This window comes from Gigantopelta aegis, chromosome 3 (genome assembly GCF_016097555.1).
Source record: "Gigantopelta aegis isolate Gae_Host chromosome 3, Gae_host_genome, whole genome shotgun sequence".
Lineage (NCBI taxonomy): Eukaryota > Metazoa > Mollusca > Gastropoda > Neomphalida > Peltospiridae > Gigantopelta > Gigantopelta aegis.
This window is the reverse complement of record NC_054701.1, coordinates 66,528,947-66,549,960: the sequence shown is the minus strand read 5'-3', so window position 1 is coordinate 66,549,960 and position 21,014 is coordinate 66,528,947. Positions and strand designations below refer to the sequence as shown.

Sequence of the window (21,014 nt, the reverse complement as noted above, 5' to 3'; positions counted from 1 at the left end):
ATGATACAGAACAAAATGTTCCCTGACATGCCTAATGACCAAATATGTTTTATTTAGTATCACCAGCAACAAGTAATAGGGTTATTTAAACAGTACAAAGGTCAACCTATTTGTAAACATAACTTTAAAACAATTAAAAAGGCATTTCTCTTTTATAGTTTAAAAAAATTGAAATGAAGATCTATTTTCTGAACTGGATTGTCTTAAACTGCTGCAAGTAGTAAGAATATGAGGACTGGTAGTGGAATGCCTTTTACTCTCACTGAGAAATTATCACACATTGGTGTAATGTAGGCCTACAGTATGACTGGATGATTTAATACTCGTAAGCCGATGACTGTGTCCAAAGCACAATTGGTGTAACAAAGACTGTGGTATGTAATATCCTGTCTGTGGGATGGTTCGTATAAAAGATCCCTTGCTGCTAATCGAAAAGAGTAGCCCACGAAGTGGTGACAGCGGGTTTCCTCCCTCAATATCTGTGTGGTCCTTAACCATATATCTGATGCCATATAACCATAAATAAAATGTGTTGAATGAGTCCTTAAATAAACCACCATTTCCTTCCTTCTTCCTCCCTCAATATCTGTGTGATGCCATATAACCGTAAATAAAATGTGTTGAGTGCGTCATTAAATAAAACATTTCCTTCCTTCCTTCCTTCCTACCTTGTCCATGGCTTGAAATTGGCAGGGAACAAGAGGCCATAGTCTTTCAAAATACCTGGACACAATATGCTATCTGATAATCAGATTCACAAGCAGCCTGCTTTTCCAACATACAGCTATATAATTTATATCAATACCTGTGGTCTAGAACTGTTTCTTAATTTCTAGCTGTTGCTTCAAGATTCAAATTTTGAAGAGCAAAGATTGTATCCCTCTCTACAAAATTAATTTTGAGTCCTGATGTCAGTACTAAATATGATGCCATTATGATTTGGCAAACACAGAATGACATTATGTAGTTTAAAGAGTTTACATTTATACCTCGACGTCTGTTTTCCTTGTAAAATTTTGTAATGAAATGTTATTTATAAGACTTAGTATTGTTCTGAAGAATAGCTGAAACCTAAATAATGACTGAAAACAGTGTCATGAGTATGTAACAGTTTTAAAGGTACCTGTATGTCATCCTCTAACATTGTATGGTATGTTTGTCTTAAAGATTCCATTTGTGGTATGTTCTAGATTGCCCTACTGCCTGTAAACATTTAAAATTTTCTTACAATGATCATTTGGCATGCATCAGAAGTGTAATTATTCTGGGATTTTGTTAGTACGTGTACATCTCAGAAATACATCCCATTGAATAATCAGGATGTAAACTTTTTCTTTTGAATCCAGATTTAAAATAATAATAAAATTTGAGTTATGAAGTATAGGTAAGTTTTAAGAGATCATATTCTCAAAAATAAGTTTCACGTTATCACATTAAGGTAGTACTAAACCAAATAACTTCCGGCTGGGTCAAAGTTCGAGGTGCACCGAACTTTTGATAGAGAAGTGAACACCACAAGTCCTGTGATTGGTTATAAATGTGAGTGTGTTGGTTGTAAAAAATAATAGTTTCATCTGGGTAAAAAAAAAAGTGCAATTTTATTTCATCTAGTACCAATGTGTCAAGTAGCCTTGTGCTTGAAACATGTATGGGGTACCTGTAAAAAAAAAGTACTCGAATTTTGTGCGAAACTAGGGTAGTCATAGACGCTACACGTTATCTCAGAAACGAGCAGCTTGACCCCCATTTTTTTCTGATTCACTTTAAGTGTAAGGGGTGGTAGTATTTATATCCGTGGCGTTTATGTCGGTTGATACGTTGCAGGTAGGAGTTTTAGCCACATATGTTACTATTGTCGTCTATGGGATTTGATTTGGTAGTATACACCCTTAAAAAAAAAAAAAAAAAAAAAAAAAAATATATATATATATATATATACACACTTAAGTTTTAGGAAGACATACCATAATGTAAGAGGACCAAGTACCTTTAAAGCTATTAATTACACAAGTCCCATGTGAATCATTTCAGCAGTTCTGGATCCCAGTAATGCAAATTTATTATTTCATTGTTTTTAACTTTGCAAATATCATCATCTGAATTGTCTACCGGCCTCGGTGGCATCGTGGTTAGGCCATCGGTCTACAGGCTGGTAGGTACTGGGTTCGGATCCCAGTCGAGGCATGGGATTTTTAATCCAGATACCGACTCCAAACCCTGAGTGAGTGCTCCGCAAGGCTCAATGGGTAGGTGTAAACCACTTGCACCGACCAGTGATCCATAACTGGTTCAACAAAGGCCATGGTTTGTGCTGTTCTGCCTGTGGGAAGCGCAAATAAAAGATCCCTTGCTGCTAATCGGAAGAGTAGCCCATGTAGTGGCGACAGCGGGTTTCCTCTCAAAATCTGTGTGGTCCTTAACCATATGTCTGACGCCATATAACCGTAAATAAAATGTGTTGAGTGCGTCGTTAAATAAAACATTTCTTTCTTTCTTTCGTTCTGAATTGTCTGTTGATATTGAAATATTTGTGATTTTAATATTAAATATCTTCGTTGTTTCCTTATTTCAGGCTAGGCTCTCGAACAATCCATTAATTTTTTGGCACAAAGATGGGATTTTTAGTATATCATGGACACGTTTATTACTAGTTATAAATTATGAATTTAATAATAACTAGTTGTATTGTGGGACATATGTTTTGTCCATCAAATAAAAAATGTATAATGCAACTTTTATTGTGCCTGAATTTCTTGGTATTTTGTAGGTCATACAACTACGTTTTGTCCATCAAATGGAATTGTATGATACAACTTTTATTGACCTCAATTTCCTGATGTTTTGTAGGTCATATGACTATGTTTTCTCCATCAAATAAAATTGTATGATGGAACTTTATTGATCTGAAATTTTGGGTGTTTTGTGGGTCATACAACTACGTTTTGTCCATGAAATGAAATTGTATGATGGAACTTTTATTGACCTGAATTTCTTGGTGTTTTGTAGGTCATACAGCTATGTTCTGTCATACAACTATGTTTTGTCCATCAAATAAAATTGTATGATGCAACTTTTATTGACCTCAATTTATTGGTATTTTGTAGGTCATACGACTCCCAACAGTCTGGAGGATGATTTCACGGACTGTCGAGACAGCAGTCAACTGAGCACCTCTGAACAGTCGGAGAATGAAGACATCAAGGTGTTCGAGTCGTATGTCGAAGAATTCAACCGCAAAAAGGATCAACAGAATTTCAGTCCATTGCACCGGCCTATTGCCAGGCGGCCCCCAGCAACTGCCAACCTGCCAACCAGCATTCCATCAGTTCCTCCAGTTCCTCCTCCAACCAACTTGACGGGTGATGATTTTACCGACTTCAAAGTTGCTCCTGTGTTTACACAAAAAGTACCAACACAGCATCCAGCTGTTGCCAGTAAGGACACGTTATTACATGCAGCCAAGATGTTGGAGGTGGTATCAGCAGTTCAACCAGGGGATGATGACTTTTCAGACTTTCAGGAAGCACCAGTGAAAGAAGGTGACAAAATGAAGCCTTCGTCTTCTGGGTGGAATCTTCTTGGGGAAGAAGACAAGTACAGTGCACTGAGAATTGTTGAGGAAACCACAGTTATTCCATCAATTTTCAACCAGGATGCAGATGATGATGTGGATGGGGGTTTTGCCAACTTTGAAGAAGCAGAAAAAGATAACAATGAATGGGCAGCCTTTGCTGAAGCAGAACCAGCACAGCCGTCTGCTGATGATACCAAGGATGGAACTCAAGACTCTTTATCTGTTCCTCCAGGACTGACATCAGCAGGGTCTGTTTCTCAGCTGAGAGATGAAGTGTATCCAGCTGGACTGAAATCTGTTGAATCAGCTCCAGTGTTGGGCAGCATTACAGGTTCTGAATCAAAATCACCATTGGACACATCAGCATTCTTTGGTGCAGTACCTAGTCTGAATGAGTCCCCACGCACATCAGTGGAGAAGGCCTCCATACTGAGCCTGTATGGCTCTGCTGAAGGTAGAAAGGATGAGGATGAATGGGCAGATTTCGAGGCTGCTCCAGTTCCTTCTTCTGACAATGCTCTGTCTAAGTCCACGTTCAGTGTAGCTGCTCCAACACCACAGATGGGACACACATTATTACCCGATGCTGAGAGCAATAAGATCTTGTTTAGTTCTGATACCAGTGATAAAACTAGTCACCTGGCCGGAGTGCATGATAAGAATACAGTAGCAGATCGATTTGGTGAGGTCAATCAGATTAATAATGTCCATCCACAAGACAACCAGCTTGATAAAGCAGATGGGTCTTTGCCACAGTTCTCCACTTCCAGTCTGCGTGGGAGTTTTGCAAATTCTTCAGAAATACTGACGGTGAAAAAGACCAATTTACCGTCTGATGAAATCATGGGAGTGTTTAAGATAAGAGAAGACCCTTCAGTTCTCGCCAGGTTGAGACGACCTTCTAAACCAACACCCGAGCAGCAGCCTCAAGCACATCGAGCGCCATCACAGGAATCCGACATTGACGACGACCGACTGCCTCCACCAATGGATTTCCCAGATGATGATGAGGACCACATTGTGTTCTCCCGTGGGTATGACGGGCTGGATGAGATCGTCAACAAGCCGGTAGTAACAACCTCCTACAACCCATATGGTCTGAGCAACAGCTCCCATTTATACATGACCTCTTCCATGGCTAATAACAAGCATATGACGAAAACGGCGAGTTCGGGTTTGAGTTCAGGTGGTTTGAGTTCAGATGGTCTGGGTTCAGGTGGTGTGGGTTCAGGTGGTTTGAATATGAATATGGGACGACCTGCTCAGATCCATCCTGGTCTGGCAGGAGAAAGACCTGACGATAACGAGAGCTCTTCATCCAAGGATCAAGACAGCTGGACATGGAAGGAGAGACAGGACGGAAGCAGGGAGGACAGCCAGTCTATATCTAGTCTTGACCTCAACCAGAGGCTCGCCGTCCTGCACAAGGACTCGGACAGTGGAGGCACGGACAGCCAGTCAGTGTCAAGTGCAGAGTTTGGCAACTTCGAAGGCTTATCCAGGGAGATGGCCGAATCAAAGTCAGTGGACAGTCTGGATTTGAAAAATGAGCCACAGCCTGATGATGAGTCGGCTGGTTATCCAGGAACACAGGCACCGAATCCTGTAACAGGTATGTCACATCCAGTCAGGCCTGTTTGTAAAGTCTTCCCATGGACTTGTAATAATCTTTTTGGCCATTCAGAAAGTCTACACAGCAATTGTATGTAGTGTATTTTTATATACATGTTGATAGACTTGCTGAATTATTTTAAACAGAACTACAAGTCCCTGTCTACTTTGTTTTTTAACATCAACGTCCTGAATTTTCACTAAAGTTTATGGGGGTGATTTTATCATATAGCAGGGGTTCTGGAATTGTTATAAAAATCCACTAGCCATGGGATCAGTGATTAAATGTTTTTACTAGCCATGATTAAAAATTCACTAGCCCTACTTTAAGTAAATACAATTTTACTAAAAGGAATAATTGGATATGTTACCTAAAGAAGGAGATAGAGGTTAAAAACCCTTGGATTTGAGGGGAGGTAGGGGCAGGATATTCATATGTACACAGTAGACTTTAAATCAGCATTTGACAAAAAACATTTCACTAGCCATTGGGCATGGCGATAACAATTATTTACTAGCCCAGCATTGAATATCACTAGCAATTGGAGTGGGGATATTATAAACTAGTCGCCCTGTGTAAAAACCAAATTACAACTCTTTTTAAATAATTACTTTAGAGATGTACATGTAGGTTAAAAACCTTTTGGTAATGAGTTTAACCTCATTAGTTTGCATGTACCGGGGTAATATAACTAAACCTCTAAAGGCTTAATGGCACTTAAAATAAGTAAACCTCTAAATTCTTGCTACATGTATTTATACCTTTAAGTTAATATTTAATACATTTTATAATTATCAATTAGCAACTATCACTCAAAGTCAATAGTCTGTAATATTGACGATGATTACAGTATGTTTGACCATGAACTGAAATGTTATGAAAATGCTCTGTTGGAGAACTAAAGTGAGGGGAGTGATTAATTACTCCCCAAACTTAAATCAATGGGAGCCATTTAAGATACATGTATTATCATATTGATGCCATATAAATTCACATGCTAAGAGGAGGTAAAAATTAATCTCGGGATTAATTGGAGTGGGGTGGGGGCGAGAATGATAGCTTCCCTTAAACGGCAAGGTCTGCTATTAGACACAAATGCTATGCAGTAATAAAAAGGGAACCTACATGTACTTGTATGTATTATGCTAAAAATAATCTTTAATTTTTTTTTTTTAAATCTGAAAACATGTGGGATGTAGCCCAATGGTAAAGCGCTCGCTTGATGAGTAGTCTGTTTGGGATCGATCCCTGTCGGTGGGCCCATTGGGCTATTTCTCATTCCGGCCAATGCACCACGACGTATATCAAAGGTCTTGGTATGTGCTATCCTGTCTGTGCTTGGTGCATGTAAAATATCCTTTGCTACTAATGGAAAAATATAACAGGTTTTCTCTCTGAGACTATATGTCAAAATGACCAAATGTTTGACATCCAGTAGCCGATGATTAATAAATCAATGTGATCTAGTGGTGTCGTTAAACAAAACAAACTTTAACCCTATAAAAATAGTCTACAAGTATGTTGTATGATTCTATTTGTAATCTACTTGTGTGTGTATCCTGACACCCAGACATTGGATACCTGATCTTTGTTCATGCACGTATATTACGGTATTGATTTTAAGATCAGTCTTGTGTACAGATCATCTGTGGACTCGGCACACATGTTACACATAATAAAATTGCACAGCATAAAATGGTAAGTGAGTTGCATGAAGTACACAGCAACTAACTGCAGTGTGATCATGTTTGTAAGGATATGTTGTCTGGACATGGTTGTAAAACAAATGGTGAGCTTGTACCATAGTGTAACAATGCAATTAATGTCACTTATTCAAACCCTGCAATTGCCCACGTCATTCGGCGATGCTTTGGAGTTTTTAATTCATGTTTTTTTTTAATATCATATTGTTTTGCCGTGGATATTTTCTTAATTGCAGGTTTTGCTTATTCTGTAGGTAACAGCATGTTTGATAATCGTTTTAAGTTTTTGAATAGGTCAGTCTGAGATCGATCCCAGTCAGTGGACCCATTGGGCTATTTCTCGTTCCATCCAGTGCACCATGATTGATATATCAAAGGCCGTGGTATGTGCTATCCTGTCTGTGGGATGCTGCATATAAATAATTCCTTGTTACTAATGGACAAATGTAGCAGGTTTTCTCTCTAAGACTATACATATATGTCAAAGACGCAAAATTACCAAATGTTTGGCATCCAATAGTGGATGATTAATAAATCAATATACTCTAGTGGTGTCGTTAAACAAAACAAACTTTTTTAACAGTGTATTGTATGTGTATGGTACTGGGGATATGCTCTTCTACTCTAATTGTATTTGGTATGAACATGTATATTTATCATAATTTTGAAGTTTCCAGCTACCCAAAAACTGAACTCGTTGTCTTTAAATATTATAAATAATAATTATTATAATAATATTTTTAAAATATATAATATACATATGGGAATCTAATTGACCTTTTTTTGTGTGTGGTAAATTCTAAAATAGTTTTACGAGATACTAGATTCCTCCCCCCAATTTTTTAAAGCACTTACATGGTGTACCTGTGAATAATATTTATATTTTTTTCATGGAGGTTTATTTTAGCTGTTGAATTTTTATGTTGATTTTTTAATGTGTATGTATATATATAATCAATCCTGTCCTAGCGACCATCTGTCATCAGCGGTTACCTGCCTTAAGCAATAACTTTTTCCTTCCCAAATGATTTATAGTGTAAATGCACCTGTAATAAGCACGATAAAGAGATTATTACCCCTGTGTGTTTCGGTATCGTCAATATTAGGCTCGCATAATACAATTTTTATTCCTAATAAATAATATTGATGATACCGAAAAACACTCTGGTAATAACCTCTGTCTCTCTCTCTCTGTCTCTCTCTGTCTCTCTCTGTCTCTCTGTCTCTCTGTCTCTCTGTCTCTCTCTCTCTCTCTCTCTCTCTCTCTCTCTCTCTCTCTCTCTCTCTCTCTCTCTCTCTCTCTATATATATATATATATATACACACACACACACACACCTTTTTTATAACACCCAATAGTTGATATATTTGTTCATGATCGGGTATTATTCATTCATTCATTTATTCATTCATTCATTCATTCATTCATTCATTCATTCACGCTTGCTTATTATTGATTGATTGATTGATTTATTAATTCATTTTTATTCTTTCATTCATTCATTCATTCATTCATTCATTCATTTGTATTCATCACACTCAAAATGTCTGTTTCCTCTTTTATTGGTACTTTGTGTACAGAAGAATGAAATAAGAGTCTGTGTTTTTGTGTTTTTACAGGTTCATCTTTCACTCCTGTGGTAGCACAAAATCTTGTAATATCAGGCAGGATGCGGCCGTTAGCAGATCGCTACAATATCGGGGATGAAGTTCAGGTACCTAGTGTTTTCTTAAAGGAACATTCCTGAGTTTGCTACACTTTTTAAGATGTTATTGACTAACAGAGATTTTTTAACGATTGTAATTACATATCAAATATATTTTTCTGCATAAAATATTAGTGGCTGTATATTAAACATGTTTCTGGTCGTTCTAATATTTGTACTAGGTTAAATTTCATTTTATTTCCTTAAATATGTTTTTTTGTATGTACGAAATTATTTGAAGACAAAATCCAGTTTGGGCTTCTTACAAATATTAAGACGACTACAAACACATTGAATATACAGACACTGATATTCTAAACAAGAAAATATATTTAATATGTAAGTTTAATCGTAGAAATATTTTATTAGTCGGAAACATCTTACAATGCAACAAATTCAGGAATGTCCCTTTAAATTATATCGGATGATTGAGAAAAGTCCTATTTTTTAAAAGTTGAATAGTGGAAAATGTATGTTATGCAGAAGGTTGAAATTTGGCACAAAATCAGTTTATTATAATTATTGTGTATAGATGGTGAAGCTTTCATTTTAATACACGGCTTACTGTTAAAATGGCCCAGGATACTTGCTATACCAGTGAGAAGCTACTCAACATTTACCATACATACATTGTATAAATATTACAAATGATGGGTCAATTACTACCGGTATGCCATTTGTTTCACACAGGTCATAATGCTGGGGTTTTCTTTGATAAGAAACACTTCTTTATTTCTTTGAGTGTTATCTTTGCTCCCAGCATTTGAAAATTCCTTTTAATGTCTCCCTATGGACTATTCAGTTTGGTACTATCTCTTTGAGAATGTCAACAGCTGTCATATGAACAATTTAACCTGCAGAAGAACTTTAAAAGTTAATCTCACCATTAGAGGGTGTTTTTTTATGTTACATAATCAGCATTTGAATCTGGTTCTAAAGAGACTGCTTTGCCGATAACGTTTCCACACAAAAAATTAATCTCATAGTTCCTCAAATTTAAATTGGCAGTCATCTTGAATTGATAATAAATTGCCAACTTCAACTTCATAAAATTTCACTTTCCCTTTTTGTATAAATTTGTAATATTTTTGTTAATGATTTACAAGTGTTAAATCAGTTGAGAGTTCTTTTACCTGCAGTTCCACTGTATATAATGTTCATTATGCAGGCTTATGTTAGTGTTGAAGCGGTGCGTGGGAAAAAAGTCAAAGAAAACAAAGTCATGGGAAAAAAGTAAAGAGAAAAAATGTCAGAGGAAAAAAAGTCAATGGAAAAAAGTCATAAGAAATCACAAATAACTATGGAAATGCTAATAATAGAAAATATTTTATTAAAAAGTACATAACTATATATACATATATATATATATATATATATATATGACTGGCATCATTATTATAATATGCTTTGTTTCGTAACAAATGATGAAAGTTAGTCATTGTCGATTAGGCAAATGTTTTGATAGAACTATTTTCTTCCAACAAATATAGCAATGTTATTGTTTGTGATGGCAGAGTTTCCTAGTGGTACGCGAATGATGTAAAGTTGGCAGAAGATGTCCGGTGCCATTGAGAAATTCCCATCCATAAACCATGTTTCTGCTTCAGCAAAATGACAGAGCCCTTTGTTGGTTGCAAATACCAGCATTCGATTTTCATTGTAGGCACCATTATCATATATTAGAAACTCCTCGTTTTGATCACCATTCACAAATACTGTATCAAATCAGGAATATCACCAAGTTGCACACGCGTTGGAGGTGGGGAAAGACTTGGTCGGCTGATTCCTGATTGTTTTTTTTTGCATGACTCTTCACTCGGCAGATGGGGGCCTCACTGTTGGACACTTTATTGCTAAGATTCAATTTTTTTTTTACTCCATCTCAGCTTTAAGTTGACTGCAAATGTTGCAAGAAACATGTTCAGGTGTTAGCTTTTTCAGTTGATTGGATAATGAGGAGACTTTAGATTCAATAATGGCAGATTTTTCTTTTAACTGACATTTTGGGACATTGACTTTCACATTATAGCTGTCACAATTTCCATAAATCCTACATATAGCTCTAATTTTATTCTGTTTTCTTAATTTGTCTCACCTACAAAATGTAAGTAACATTTTCCTTCGATATCACGAACTGCAGATTTGAAGTCACAAAGATTTAACAGCAGACTGTTTATAATAGTCTCTAATGGAGAATCATCTTGTTCCAGCCAGTGCTTCACAACTGGTGTAACAAAGGCCGTGGTATGTACTATCCTGTCTGTGGGATGGTGCATATAAAATTTCCCTTGCTGCTAATCTAAAAGAGTATCCCATAAGTGGTTCCCTCACTCAATATCTGTGTGGTCCTTAACCATATATCCGATGCCATATAACCGTAAATAAAATGTGTTGAGTGTGTCGTTAAATAAAACATTTCCTTCCTTCTAATGGAAAATCAATGAATGATAACAGAGTCTAACAGAGAATCAACATCATTTGTGATGACCGGTGACACATCATTTTGAATAAGCTTGTAACTAAGACCATGAACCAGTGTTTCTGCCAGCGGGGTAAAAGGGTAAAATTACATACCTAAAAATAATTCTAGGGTAAAATTACGTACCCAAAATAAATCCTCTTTTTTTGGCACCATGCAGTCCATCAGAGTCTCACACTTTGGGGTTGTAAGTCTTCAACAAAGACTTGGAGAAAAACTATGTCCCAGGGTTAAAAATTAGCTGTCGCCCGGTCGCCCTTGGTGACCTTTATTGGCTACGGGCAACTAAGAATTTTACAAAGGTAGTCTGTTGGGCGACCATCGATTTTAGTGTCTGACGAGTATGGTACTAGTTAAAAACAGAAACACACTGATACTGAATCGAATGTGACAAAACACAGCACGTCTATGTTGGCGTGAACTACAGACCTGGCAGCAGAAGACATAGAACATGTTCTACATTTTGACAGCGCCAACATAATGAATAAAGATAAAATTCATATAAAAACATATTAATTTATTAAATTTTAAACCCATACCGTCGCAAATAACATTTTATTGGGGGGTTAAAGTGCAGTGTAAATTAAAACAAAAATTCTTTACAAATTACTATCAAACTGCATAAGTTAACTCTTTTATTGTTTTGGCAATTGAGGCAGTTGATGGAACATCCAAGGTAATTTGAATGACACAACCATAATACATGATCAGAGACGTATCTCTGCACAAAGCAGAGTCGATGGGCATTTGGCAAAATAGTGGATGGTTTCTTGGATCTCTATCTACGAGAACAGCCACTCCAGAGGAAATAATTTGCTGGGAATTTCACCCCTCTTGCATCACCACAAAGTTTATCCCATCCCTCTTGCATTGCCACAAAGTTTATCCCATCCCTCTTGCATTGCCACAAAGTTTATCCCATCCCTCTTGCATCACCACAAAGTTTATCCCATCCCTCTTGCATCGCCACAAAGTTTATCCCATCCCTCTTGCATCGCCACAAAGTTTATCCCATCCCTCTTGCATCGCCACAAAGTTTATCCCATCCCTCTTGCATTGCCACAAAGTTTATCCCATCCCTCTTGCATTGCCACAAAGTTTATCCCATCCCTCTTGCATTGCCACAAAGTTTATCCCATCCCTCTTGCATTGCCACAAAGTTTATCCCATCCCTCTTGCATCGCCACAAAGTTTATCCCATCCCTCTTGCATCGCCACAAAGTTTATCCCATCCCTCTTGCATCGCCACAAAGTTTATCCCATCCCTCTTGCATCGCCACAAAGTTTATCCCATCCCTCTTGCATTGCCACAAAGAGGACTGCCACTCCACTAAGACAGGTTTAATACAATTATGTGGGCTGTGCTCATGACGGATGGGGCTTGATAACATCACTGCCTTGACAGCTGTATATATTCCATTGAGCTCTGTCAGAATCGACCTGCTGCTTTTGAGTTTAAACAATGACGTATCATTCTGGTAGAGAAGGTGTTTGTTCAGGGTAATAATATTCAAGGACTCCTGCAAACTTTCAAAATGGAGTCCATTTCACATTCTGACAAATCACTGACTAAACTGATGTCTGATGCAATAACCCTATTTTGACCTTGTACCTGCCTTTTCATCTTTTTACTGAGCAACTTGTACACCTCATCGTTTGAATAAAAACGTTCGGAATATGATGAGCATGCCCTAGGGTATCTCAAAAGATGTGAAATAAAAGCTGGAGCAGAAGTTCAGCTAGCCACTGTGTCAAAACCATCAGCCTCTTATCAAAGTTGATTTGGGTATAACTCAAAAGCTGCAGGTCGATTCTATAAAGATTGGAGCATTTCCCGCAGACTGCATTTGGAGAAGTTGGATTTCTATCCTTGTTGCCTCAGGATCAATATCTGCAGGAGAGGTCATTGTTTCGTCAAGGACCAGACAGGTAACTGATGTTTCAATTCCGTAGAAATCAAGAAGGACCTCCAGCTTTTCCTTACTATAGTCCTGTAACCGATCAGCATTGGCCCAGAGAATCCTCAAATCTGCGTACTATGTTTTCCTTCAGACACAAAGATAAGGAATTCCTGTCAGCTTCAAAAAATTGGATTTGCTTTCTTCTTTCACCTTGACATCAGTTTTGAGACATTCTGCTGTCATCTTGGAAAAGTAACAACCTGAAGTGGGATCATCTACTAGTGTTTGGATGTCGACCAAACAGGTTTCCAATTGTCCACACAGGAGGCTTACATCCATCGACTTCTTCTGAAGAATGTCACTCAGCTTAAGAACAGTAGGCATTGCATCAGAGAGAAGAAGCAATGAAACAACAAAGCTATATTTCTGCATGGATTTGAGAATGCCCAGTGGTTCTAGTTCACCTGTCTCCTGATGCAAGTGTTGGAATGTCAGAATCGGAGCCTTCAGTGACTTTCTAACAGCTTCAACACATCGTTGTTAGGCTGACCACCTTATGTCACTTGGCTTTATCATCTTCATTACAGGATCCTTGAGAATTTTTCGGATGTGATCCAGACGGGCTGCTTTCTTGGGGCTAAAGTCGAACGTTTTCCATATGGCCATCATTGTCAATAGAAGAGAAAGGACACTTTTAAAGGGTTTTGAGCTTTCAATCAGAGCCAGTTGTAGGAGATGGGCCCTGCAATGCATGTATATCACCTTAGGAGAGCAGAGAACTCTGATTCCATTTTGAACTCCATTGGTTTTCCCTGACATAGTGGAAGTACCATTATAACCTTGTGCTCGCATCCTGCTTCAATTGATTCCTTTTTTCCCCATGAACTGGACTAATGTGTTACAGATGGTATTTGCATCACAAAATTTTAAGTCTTCCAGACCAAGGAAATGTTCCTTAACATATCCGTCTTTGATGAACCAACGAGCACAAATACTCATTTCTTCTACAACTGCAATGTCTGTAGATGCATCGGACATCAGTGGAAACGTAGAACTTTCCTTCAGAGATTCAAGGATTGGGCCTTCCAACCAGTCACTAAGGGCTAAGAGGTACTTGTCAATGACCTGGTTCGATGTGTACTTTCCATTTTTCGGGGCAATTTCTAACCACTTCTCATTGTCTCCATTCTCAATAATTAGTTCATAAGTATCAGTGAAATTTTCTGTAAAAATGGCAACTTTTTTCTTACACAGGTAGTATGCACAACAAAGCGACTTCTTGATATTCCTACGGTTTAACTGTGCCTGTTTCCTATTTGCTGCTGTCTGACCTTTAATAGCCACATGTACCAGCTTCCTTTGCAACTGCTGTCTGGTGCTTCCTGAGCTCTGACGCAACCTACTTCATGAATAATCGGACAATTAATTAAAAAATATGAAGGCAAATTTATAAATTTCCTGCTGACTGTTATATTTGTCATTCATTTTCCTACGAAACATGGAATTTCAGACTCCAAATGCCAGGAAATCGCTTCTGCGGACATCTACAAATCCATTTTATTCTGGGGAAGGGCCTCCAGACCCTCCCTCCCAATAAGGCACCGTCCGCACTAAATAGATGTTCTCAAATAATGTTAGCAGATTTTGGAGGGCATCAGCTTTAAGAGTTGTTCTTCTGTCTGTCTTTACAAAGTTCATGGAACTAAAGAGATGTTCGCAAATAGCTGTAGATGGCGACATGACTGACATGAACACCACTAGTTTTAGCAGACCTCTAATGCATGGTGGTCTGCTTTCCAGCAAGTCACTGTATGGTTTCAGCACGTTGTTATCTGCTGAGGAGCGGACTCAAGCTTTCAGGAGCTGAAACTGGCTTACTATGTCTTGCTGGTCTTCCACATCCATGTCAGTTGAATAGTGTTCAGTAAGAGACAGGACGTCTTTGTTGCCAAGGGCGGGATTTACCTCAGTCAGCTGAGTGCTCGCAGGATTGAACCACCTCGATGGATCCATTCAGTTGATTGGGTTTTTTCTCATTTGCTATCAGTGCACCACAACTGGACAAAGGCAAAGGTATGTGCTTTCTTGTCTGTGGTTAAGTGCATATAAAAGATCCGTTTCTGCATTAGGAAAAATGTAGCGGGTTTACTCTGATGTCTATGAGTTAGAATTACCAAATGTTTGACATCCAATAGCCGATGATTAATTAATCAATGTGCTCCAGTGGTGTCATTAAATAAAACAAAACTCCTTCTTCTTTGTTGCCAAATGCAGCTAGTACTGCTGTATCAGTCAGCCAGATCATGTAGTTAAACACCTTAAAGTAGCTCAAGGGAGGCTGGTGGAAGACTTCAAATCTGACAAAATTGAAGTACAATGATTACTTATTTATTACATTGCATGTTAAAACATCTAAAAATGCATACACATATTTATAAACTTGTATAACTAAAATAAATTATTACATGATCATACATGTTCCATGCACAAGTTGCAGTATTTTGTTATCATTAATTTTTATCATTGACATTATGATTATCTAACCGGCGTCGTGGCAGGCCATCGGTCTACAGGCTGGTAGGTACTGGGTTCGGATCCCAGTCGAGGCATGGGATTTTTAATCCAGATACCGACTCCAAACCCTGAGTGAGTGCTCCGCAAGGCTCAATGGGTAGGTGTAAACCACTTGCACCGACCAGTGATCCATAACTGGTTCAACAAAGGCCATGGTTTGTGCTATCCTGCCTGTGGGAAGCGCAAATAAAAGATCCCTTGCTGCCTATCGGAAGAGTAGCCCATGTAGTGGCGACAGCGGGTTTCCTCTCAAAATCTGTGTGGTCCTGAACCATATGTCTGACGCCATATAACCGTAAATAAAATGTGTTGAGTGCGTCGTTAAATAAAACACTTCTTTCTTTTTATGATTATCTTTTGTCAAGTTTGTAATAATTATAATAAATGTTAATGTTACCTCTTGTCAATGTACGTCAATATCCCTTGGATCAACTGCTCTCCCGGAATGTGTCGTCAGTAAACTTCATTACTATGATCGCCAGAATGACCATCTAGTATACATGTATGTTGCCATTCAGTTCGAATATTACTAGATCTCAACCCCTGCAATCGGTAATGCCATGGAGATTGCCATGGAGTTTTCGTTCTCGATGGCACCTTTTTTGCTGTTGACTATATTTGAATTTTTTTCAAAGCATGTTTTTTTGCCATGGACATTTTCTCAATTGCAGTGGCTGGATCTGTCTGCAAGTTTACACCATAAATCATTATTCTTAGTTGACTTCATTTCGCCATATCTTGACCAATCGTGTGACAAGCTAATTGTACCTAGTATTACAGATTCACGGTCACTCTGTATGATAAGACTGGCCAAGGTACCAGATACATGTAGAGCTTGGTTAATAGCTTTAATAGCTGCATAAAGTTCGGCTCCTATTACTGGCAGGAGTAACACTGGCCTCTCTTATTGGACAGGTCAGATTCCACTGAGGACCAGGACCCCAGTAGATTCCATAACCAACATGAGAACCCATTTGACCATTAAATACACAAACACACTGATCAATATTAATTGTTTGCATGCTTCTTGTAGAGAGAGTAACCTTGCAGCCCTCTACATTGCGACCGATTTGGTTGCACATTCGACCATTTTTTTCATTTGGCGACTAAAACATTTCATATTATCTATATAAAAATACAAATAGGTGCCATCTGGCTCCAAGATGGAAAAGTTAACGTAGAGGCCTGTAGGATTGCGAGTACATTTTTTGATAGATTTACAGTAGTCAGCAAGTGACTGATTAGGATGTCCCTGTTGTACCCCTGATGATACATGAACAAATATTTTCTCATGAGAAACATTATTGACATTCTTTTACGTTGCTTCTTCAAGAGTAAAATAACTTTTATAACTTGAACAAGCAAATTTATCAACCGAATCTTTGATGTTAATCCAATCTGTAAATATTCCACAGAGCTGGCCATTAGAAACTGCATAGAATTTTCCTTTTCTGTTTTTTTTTAGACATTTAGTTGGTCATTTTTAAGGGCATTTACCTCTTAATAACAGTTTGTAAAATTCCTTCATAGTATAGTATAGTTACTGTACACCATAAAAAAAACCCACGTTTATAACTTGAACATGCAAAGTTATCAACCGAATCTTCTGCGAGAGCAATAGTTTCGTAAGTATAGTTTGCATAACCCATTTTTCATTTGCTCATTGAATTAATGACATAATTTACATGGTCATGATAGGTTATGTAAAAATGAAATGGGTTACCTGAATTTGTTTTTGCTTGACCCATAAATGGTTTATGCAAATTTTCTATTCTCTGAGGCCTGTTCTTTGAAGTTACTCCAGCTAGTGTGTAAATATCCATCTTTTTTATAGTGATCAGTAATCAGCTTCCACAGAGAAAATTCAAAACTGGTAGTCGATGCATACAGCTAAATAGGAATGCATCCTGTGTCATATTTTTCGACAAACAGTCACAGCATACAAGATCAGAGCCTAAATGGTGATGGTTGAACCATGCCATTACGGTGTGCTTAGCTAGCTCTGACTGAAAAATAACTTATTAAAATATTTCAATTTTTTTTTTTATGATTGCATTGCTATTAAAATCAATAATGTTAATACATTCACTTGTGTGTCCATTCCACTTGCCAATACAAAAGCCATCTTCATCAACTTGTGTGATGTTTCTAATGACAACATGTTAGAATGTGTTTAAAAAACAAAAAAAAACAATTGGGGTTTACAAGGTATAACTTTATGAAAAACATGAAAATTACAAAACTTTTGGTTTGCGAATTCTTTCATGCATCATAATAGAGATCTTGTCTAGGAAAGTGTCTGGAAATGTGGAGTTCATGAATTCTTGCATGCATCATAATAAAGGTCCTCTCTGGAAACATGTCTAGAAATGTGGAGTTCATGGATTATTGCATGCATCATAATAAAGGTCCTGTCTAGAAATGTGGAGTTCATGGATTCTTGCATTCTTCATAATAAAGGTTTTGTCTAGGAAAGTGTCTAGAAATGTGGAGTTCATGAATTCTTGCATTCTTCATAATAAAGGTCCTGTCTAGGAAAGTGTCTAGAAATGTGGAGTTCATGAATTCTTGCATTCTTCATAATAAAGGTCCTGTCTAGGAAAGTGTCTAGAAATGTGGAGTTTGTGAATTCTTGCATGCATCAAAATAAAGGTCCTTTCTAAGAAAATGTCTAGAAATGTGGAGTTCATGAATTCTTGCATTCTTCATAGGAAAGGTCCTGTCTAGGAAAGTGTCTAGAAATGTGGAGTTCGTGAATTCTTGCATTCTTCATAATACAGGTCCTGTCTAGGAAAGTGTCTAGAAATGTGGAGTTCGTGAATTCTTGCATGCATCATAATAAAGGTCCTGTCTAGGAAAGTGTCTAGAAATGTGGAGTTCGTGAATTCTTGCATGCATCATAATAAAGGTCATATCTAGGAAATTGTCTGGAAATGTGGAGTTCGTGAATTCTTGCATGCATCATAATAAAGGTCTTGTCTAGGAAATTGTCTGGAAATGTGGAGTTGGTGAATTCTTGCATGCATCATAATAAAGGTCATGTCTAGGAAATTGTCTGGAAATGTGGAGTTGGTGAATTCTTGCATGCATCATAATAAAGGTCATGTCTAGGAAATTGTCTGGAAATGTGGAGTTGGTGAATTCTTGCATGCATCATAATAAAGGTCCTGTCTAGGAAAGTGTCTAGAAATGTGGAGTTCGTGAATTCTTGCATGCATCATAATAAAGGTCATATCTAGGAAATTGTCTGGAAATGTGGAGTTCGTGAATTCTTGCATGCATCATAATAAAGGTCTTGTCTAGGAAATTGTCTGGAAATGTGGAGTTGGTGAATTCTTGCATGCATCATAATAAAGGTCATGTCTAGGAAATTGTCTAGAAATGTGGAGTTCATGGATTCTTGCATTCTTCATAATAAAGGTTTTGTCTAGGAAAGTGTCTAGAAATGTGGAGTTCATGAATTCTTGCATTCTTCATAATAAAGGTCCTGTCTAGGAAAGTGTCTAGAAATGTGGAGTTCATGAATTCTTGCATTCTTCATAATAAAGGTCCTGTCTAGGAAAGTGTCTAGAAATGTGGAGTTTGTGAATTCTTGCATGCATCAAAATAAAGGTCCTTTCTAAGAAAATGTCTAGAAATGTGGAGTTCATGAATTCTTGCATTCTTCATAGGAAAGGTCCTGTCTAGGAAAGTGTCTAGAAATGTGGAGTTCGTGAATTCTTGCATTCTTCATAATACAGGTCCTGTCTAGGAAAGTGTCTAGAAATGTGGAGTTCGTGAATTCTTGCATGCATCATAATAAAGGTCCTGTCTAGGAAAGTGTCTAGAAATGTGGAGTTCGTGAATTCTTGCATGCATCATAATAAAGGTCATATCTAGGAAATTGTCTGGAAATGTGGAGTTCGTGAATTCTTGCATGCATCATAATAAAGGTCTTGTCTAGGAAATTGTCTGGAAATGTGGAGTTGGTGAATTCTTGCATGCATCATAATAAAGGTCATGTCTAGGAAATTGTCTGGAAATGTGGAGTTGGTGAATTCTTGCATGCATCATAATAAAGGTCATGTCTAGGAAATTGTATGGAAATGTGGAGTTGGTGAATTCTTGCATGCATCATAATAAAGGTCCTGTCTAGGAAAGTGTCTAGAAATGTGGAGTTCGTGAATTCTTGCATGCATCATAATAAAGGTCATATCTAGGAAATTGTCTGGAAATGTGGAGTTCGTGAATTCTTGCATGCATCATAATAAAGGTCTTGTCTAGGAAATTGTCTGGAAATGTGGAGTTGGTGAATTCTTGCATGCATCATAATAAAGGTCATGTCTAGGAAATTGTCTGGAAATGTGGAGTTGGTGAATTCTTGCATGCATCATAATAAAGGTCATGTCTAGGAAATTGTATGGAAATGTGGAGTTGGTGAATTCTTGCATGCATCATAATAAAGGTCCTGTCTAGGAAAGTGTCTAGAAATGTGGAGTTCGTGAATTCTTGCATGCATCATAATAAAGGTCATATCTAGGAAATTGTCTGGAAATGTGGAGTTCGTGAATTCTTGCATGCATCATAATAAAGGTCTTGTCTAGGAAATTGTCTGGAAATGTGGAGTTGGTGAATTCTTGCATGCATCATAATAAAGGTCATGTCTAGGAAATTGTCTGGAAATGTGGAGTTGGTGAATTCTTGCATGCATCATAATAAAGGTCATGTCTAGGAAATTGTCTGGAAATGTGGAGTTCGTGAATTCTTGCATGCATCATAATAAAGGTCTTGTCTAGGAAATTGTCTGGAAATGTGGAGTTGGTGAATTCTTGCATGCATCATAATAAAGGTCATGTCTAGGAAATTGTCTAGAAATGTGGAGTTCATGGATTCTTGCATTCTTCATAATAAAGGTTTTGTCTAGGAAAGTGTCTAGAAATGTGGAGTTCATGAATTCTTGCATTCTTCATAATAAAGGTCCTGTCTAGGAAAGTGTCTAGAAATGTGGAGTTCATGAATTCTTGCATTCTTCATAATAAAGGTCCTGTCTAGGAAAGTGTCTAGAAATGTGGAGTTTGTGAATTCTTGCATGCATCAAAATAAAGGTCCTTTCTAAGAAAATGTCTAGAAATGTGGAGTTCATGAATTCTTGCATTCTTCATAGGAAAGGTCCTGTCTAGGAAAGTGTCTAGAAATGTGGAGTTCGTGAATTCTTGCATTCTTCATAATACAGGTCCTGTCTAGGAAAGTGTCTAGAAATGTGGAGTTCGTGAATTCTTGCATGCATCATAATAAAGGTCCTGTCTAGGAAAGTGTCTAGAAATGTGGAGTTCGTGAATTCTTGCATGCATCATAATAAAGGTCATATCTAGGAAATTGTCTGGAAATGTGGAGTTCGTGAATTCTTGCATGCATCATAATAAAGGTCTTGTCTAGGAAATTGTCTGGAAATGTGGAGTTGGTGAATTCTTGCATGCATCATAAT

At 37.6% G+C, this 21,014-nt stretch overlaps 1 protein-coding gene across 2 annotated transcripts in view; it reads left to right on the top strand.

Annotated features, from left to right (window-relative positions):
• LOC121368557 (synergin gamma-like) overlaps positions 1 to 21,014 on the top strand; it is a 56,112-nt gene that overhangs the window by 27,042 nt on the left and 8,056 nt on the right. For both annotated transcript variants that reach the window (XM_041493295.1, XM_041493293.1), the window contains exons 13-14: positions 3,105 to 5,186; positions 8,511 to 8,605. In XM_041493295.1, the coding sequence (XP_041349229.1) occupies positions 3,105 to 5,186; positions 8,511 to 8,605 (2,177 nt within the window). The remainder of the gene's footprint in view (positions 1 to 3,104; positions 5,187 to 8,510; positions 8,606 to 21,014) is intronic.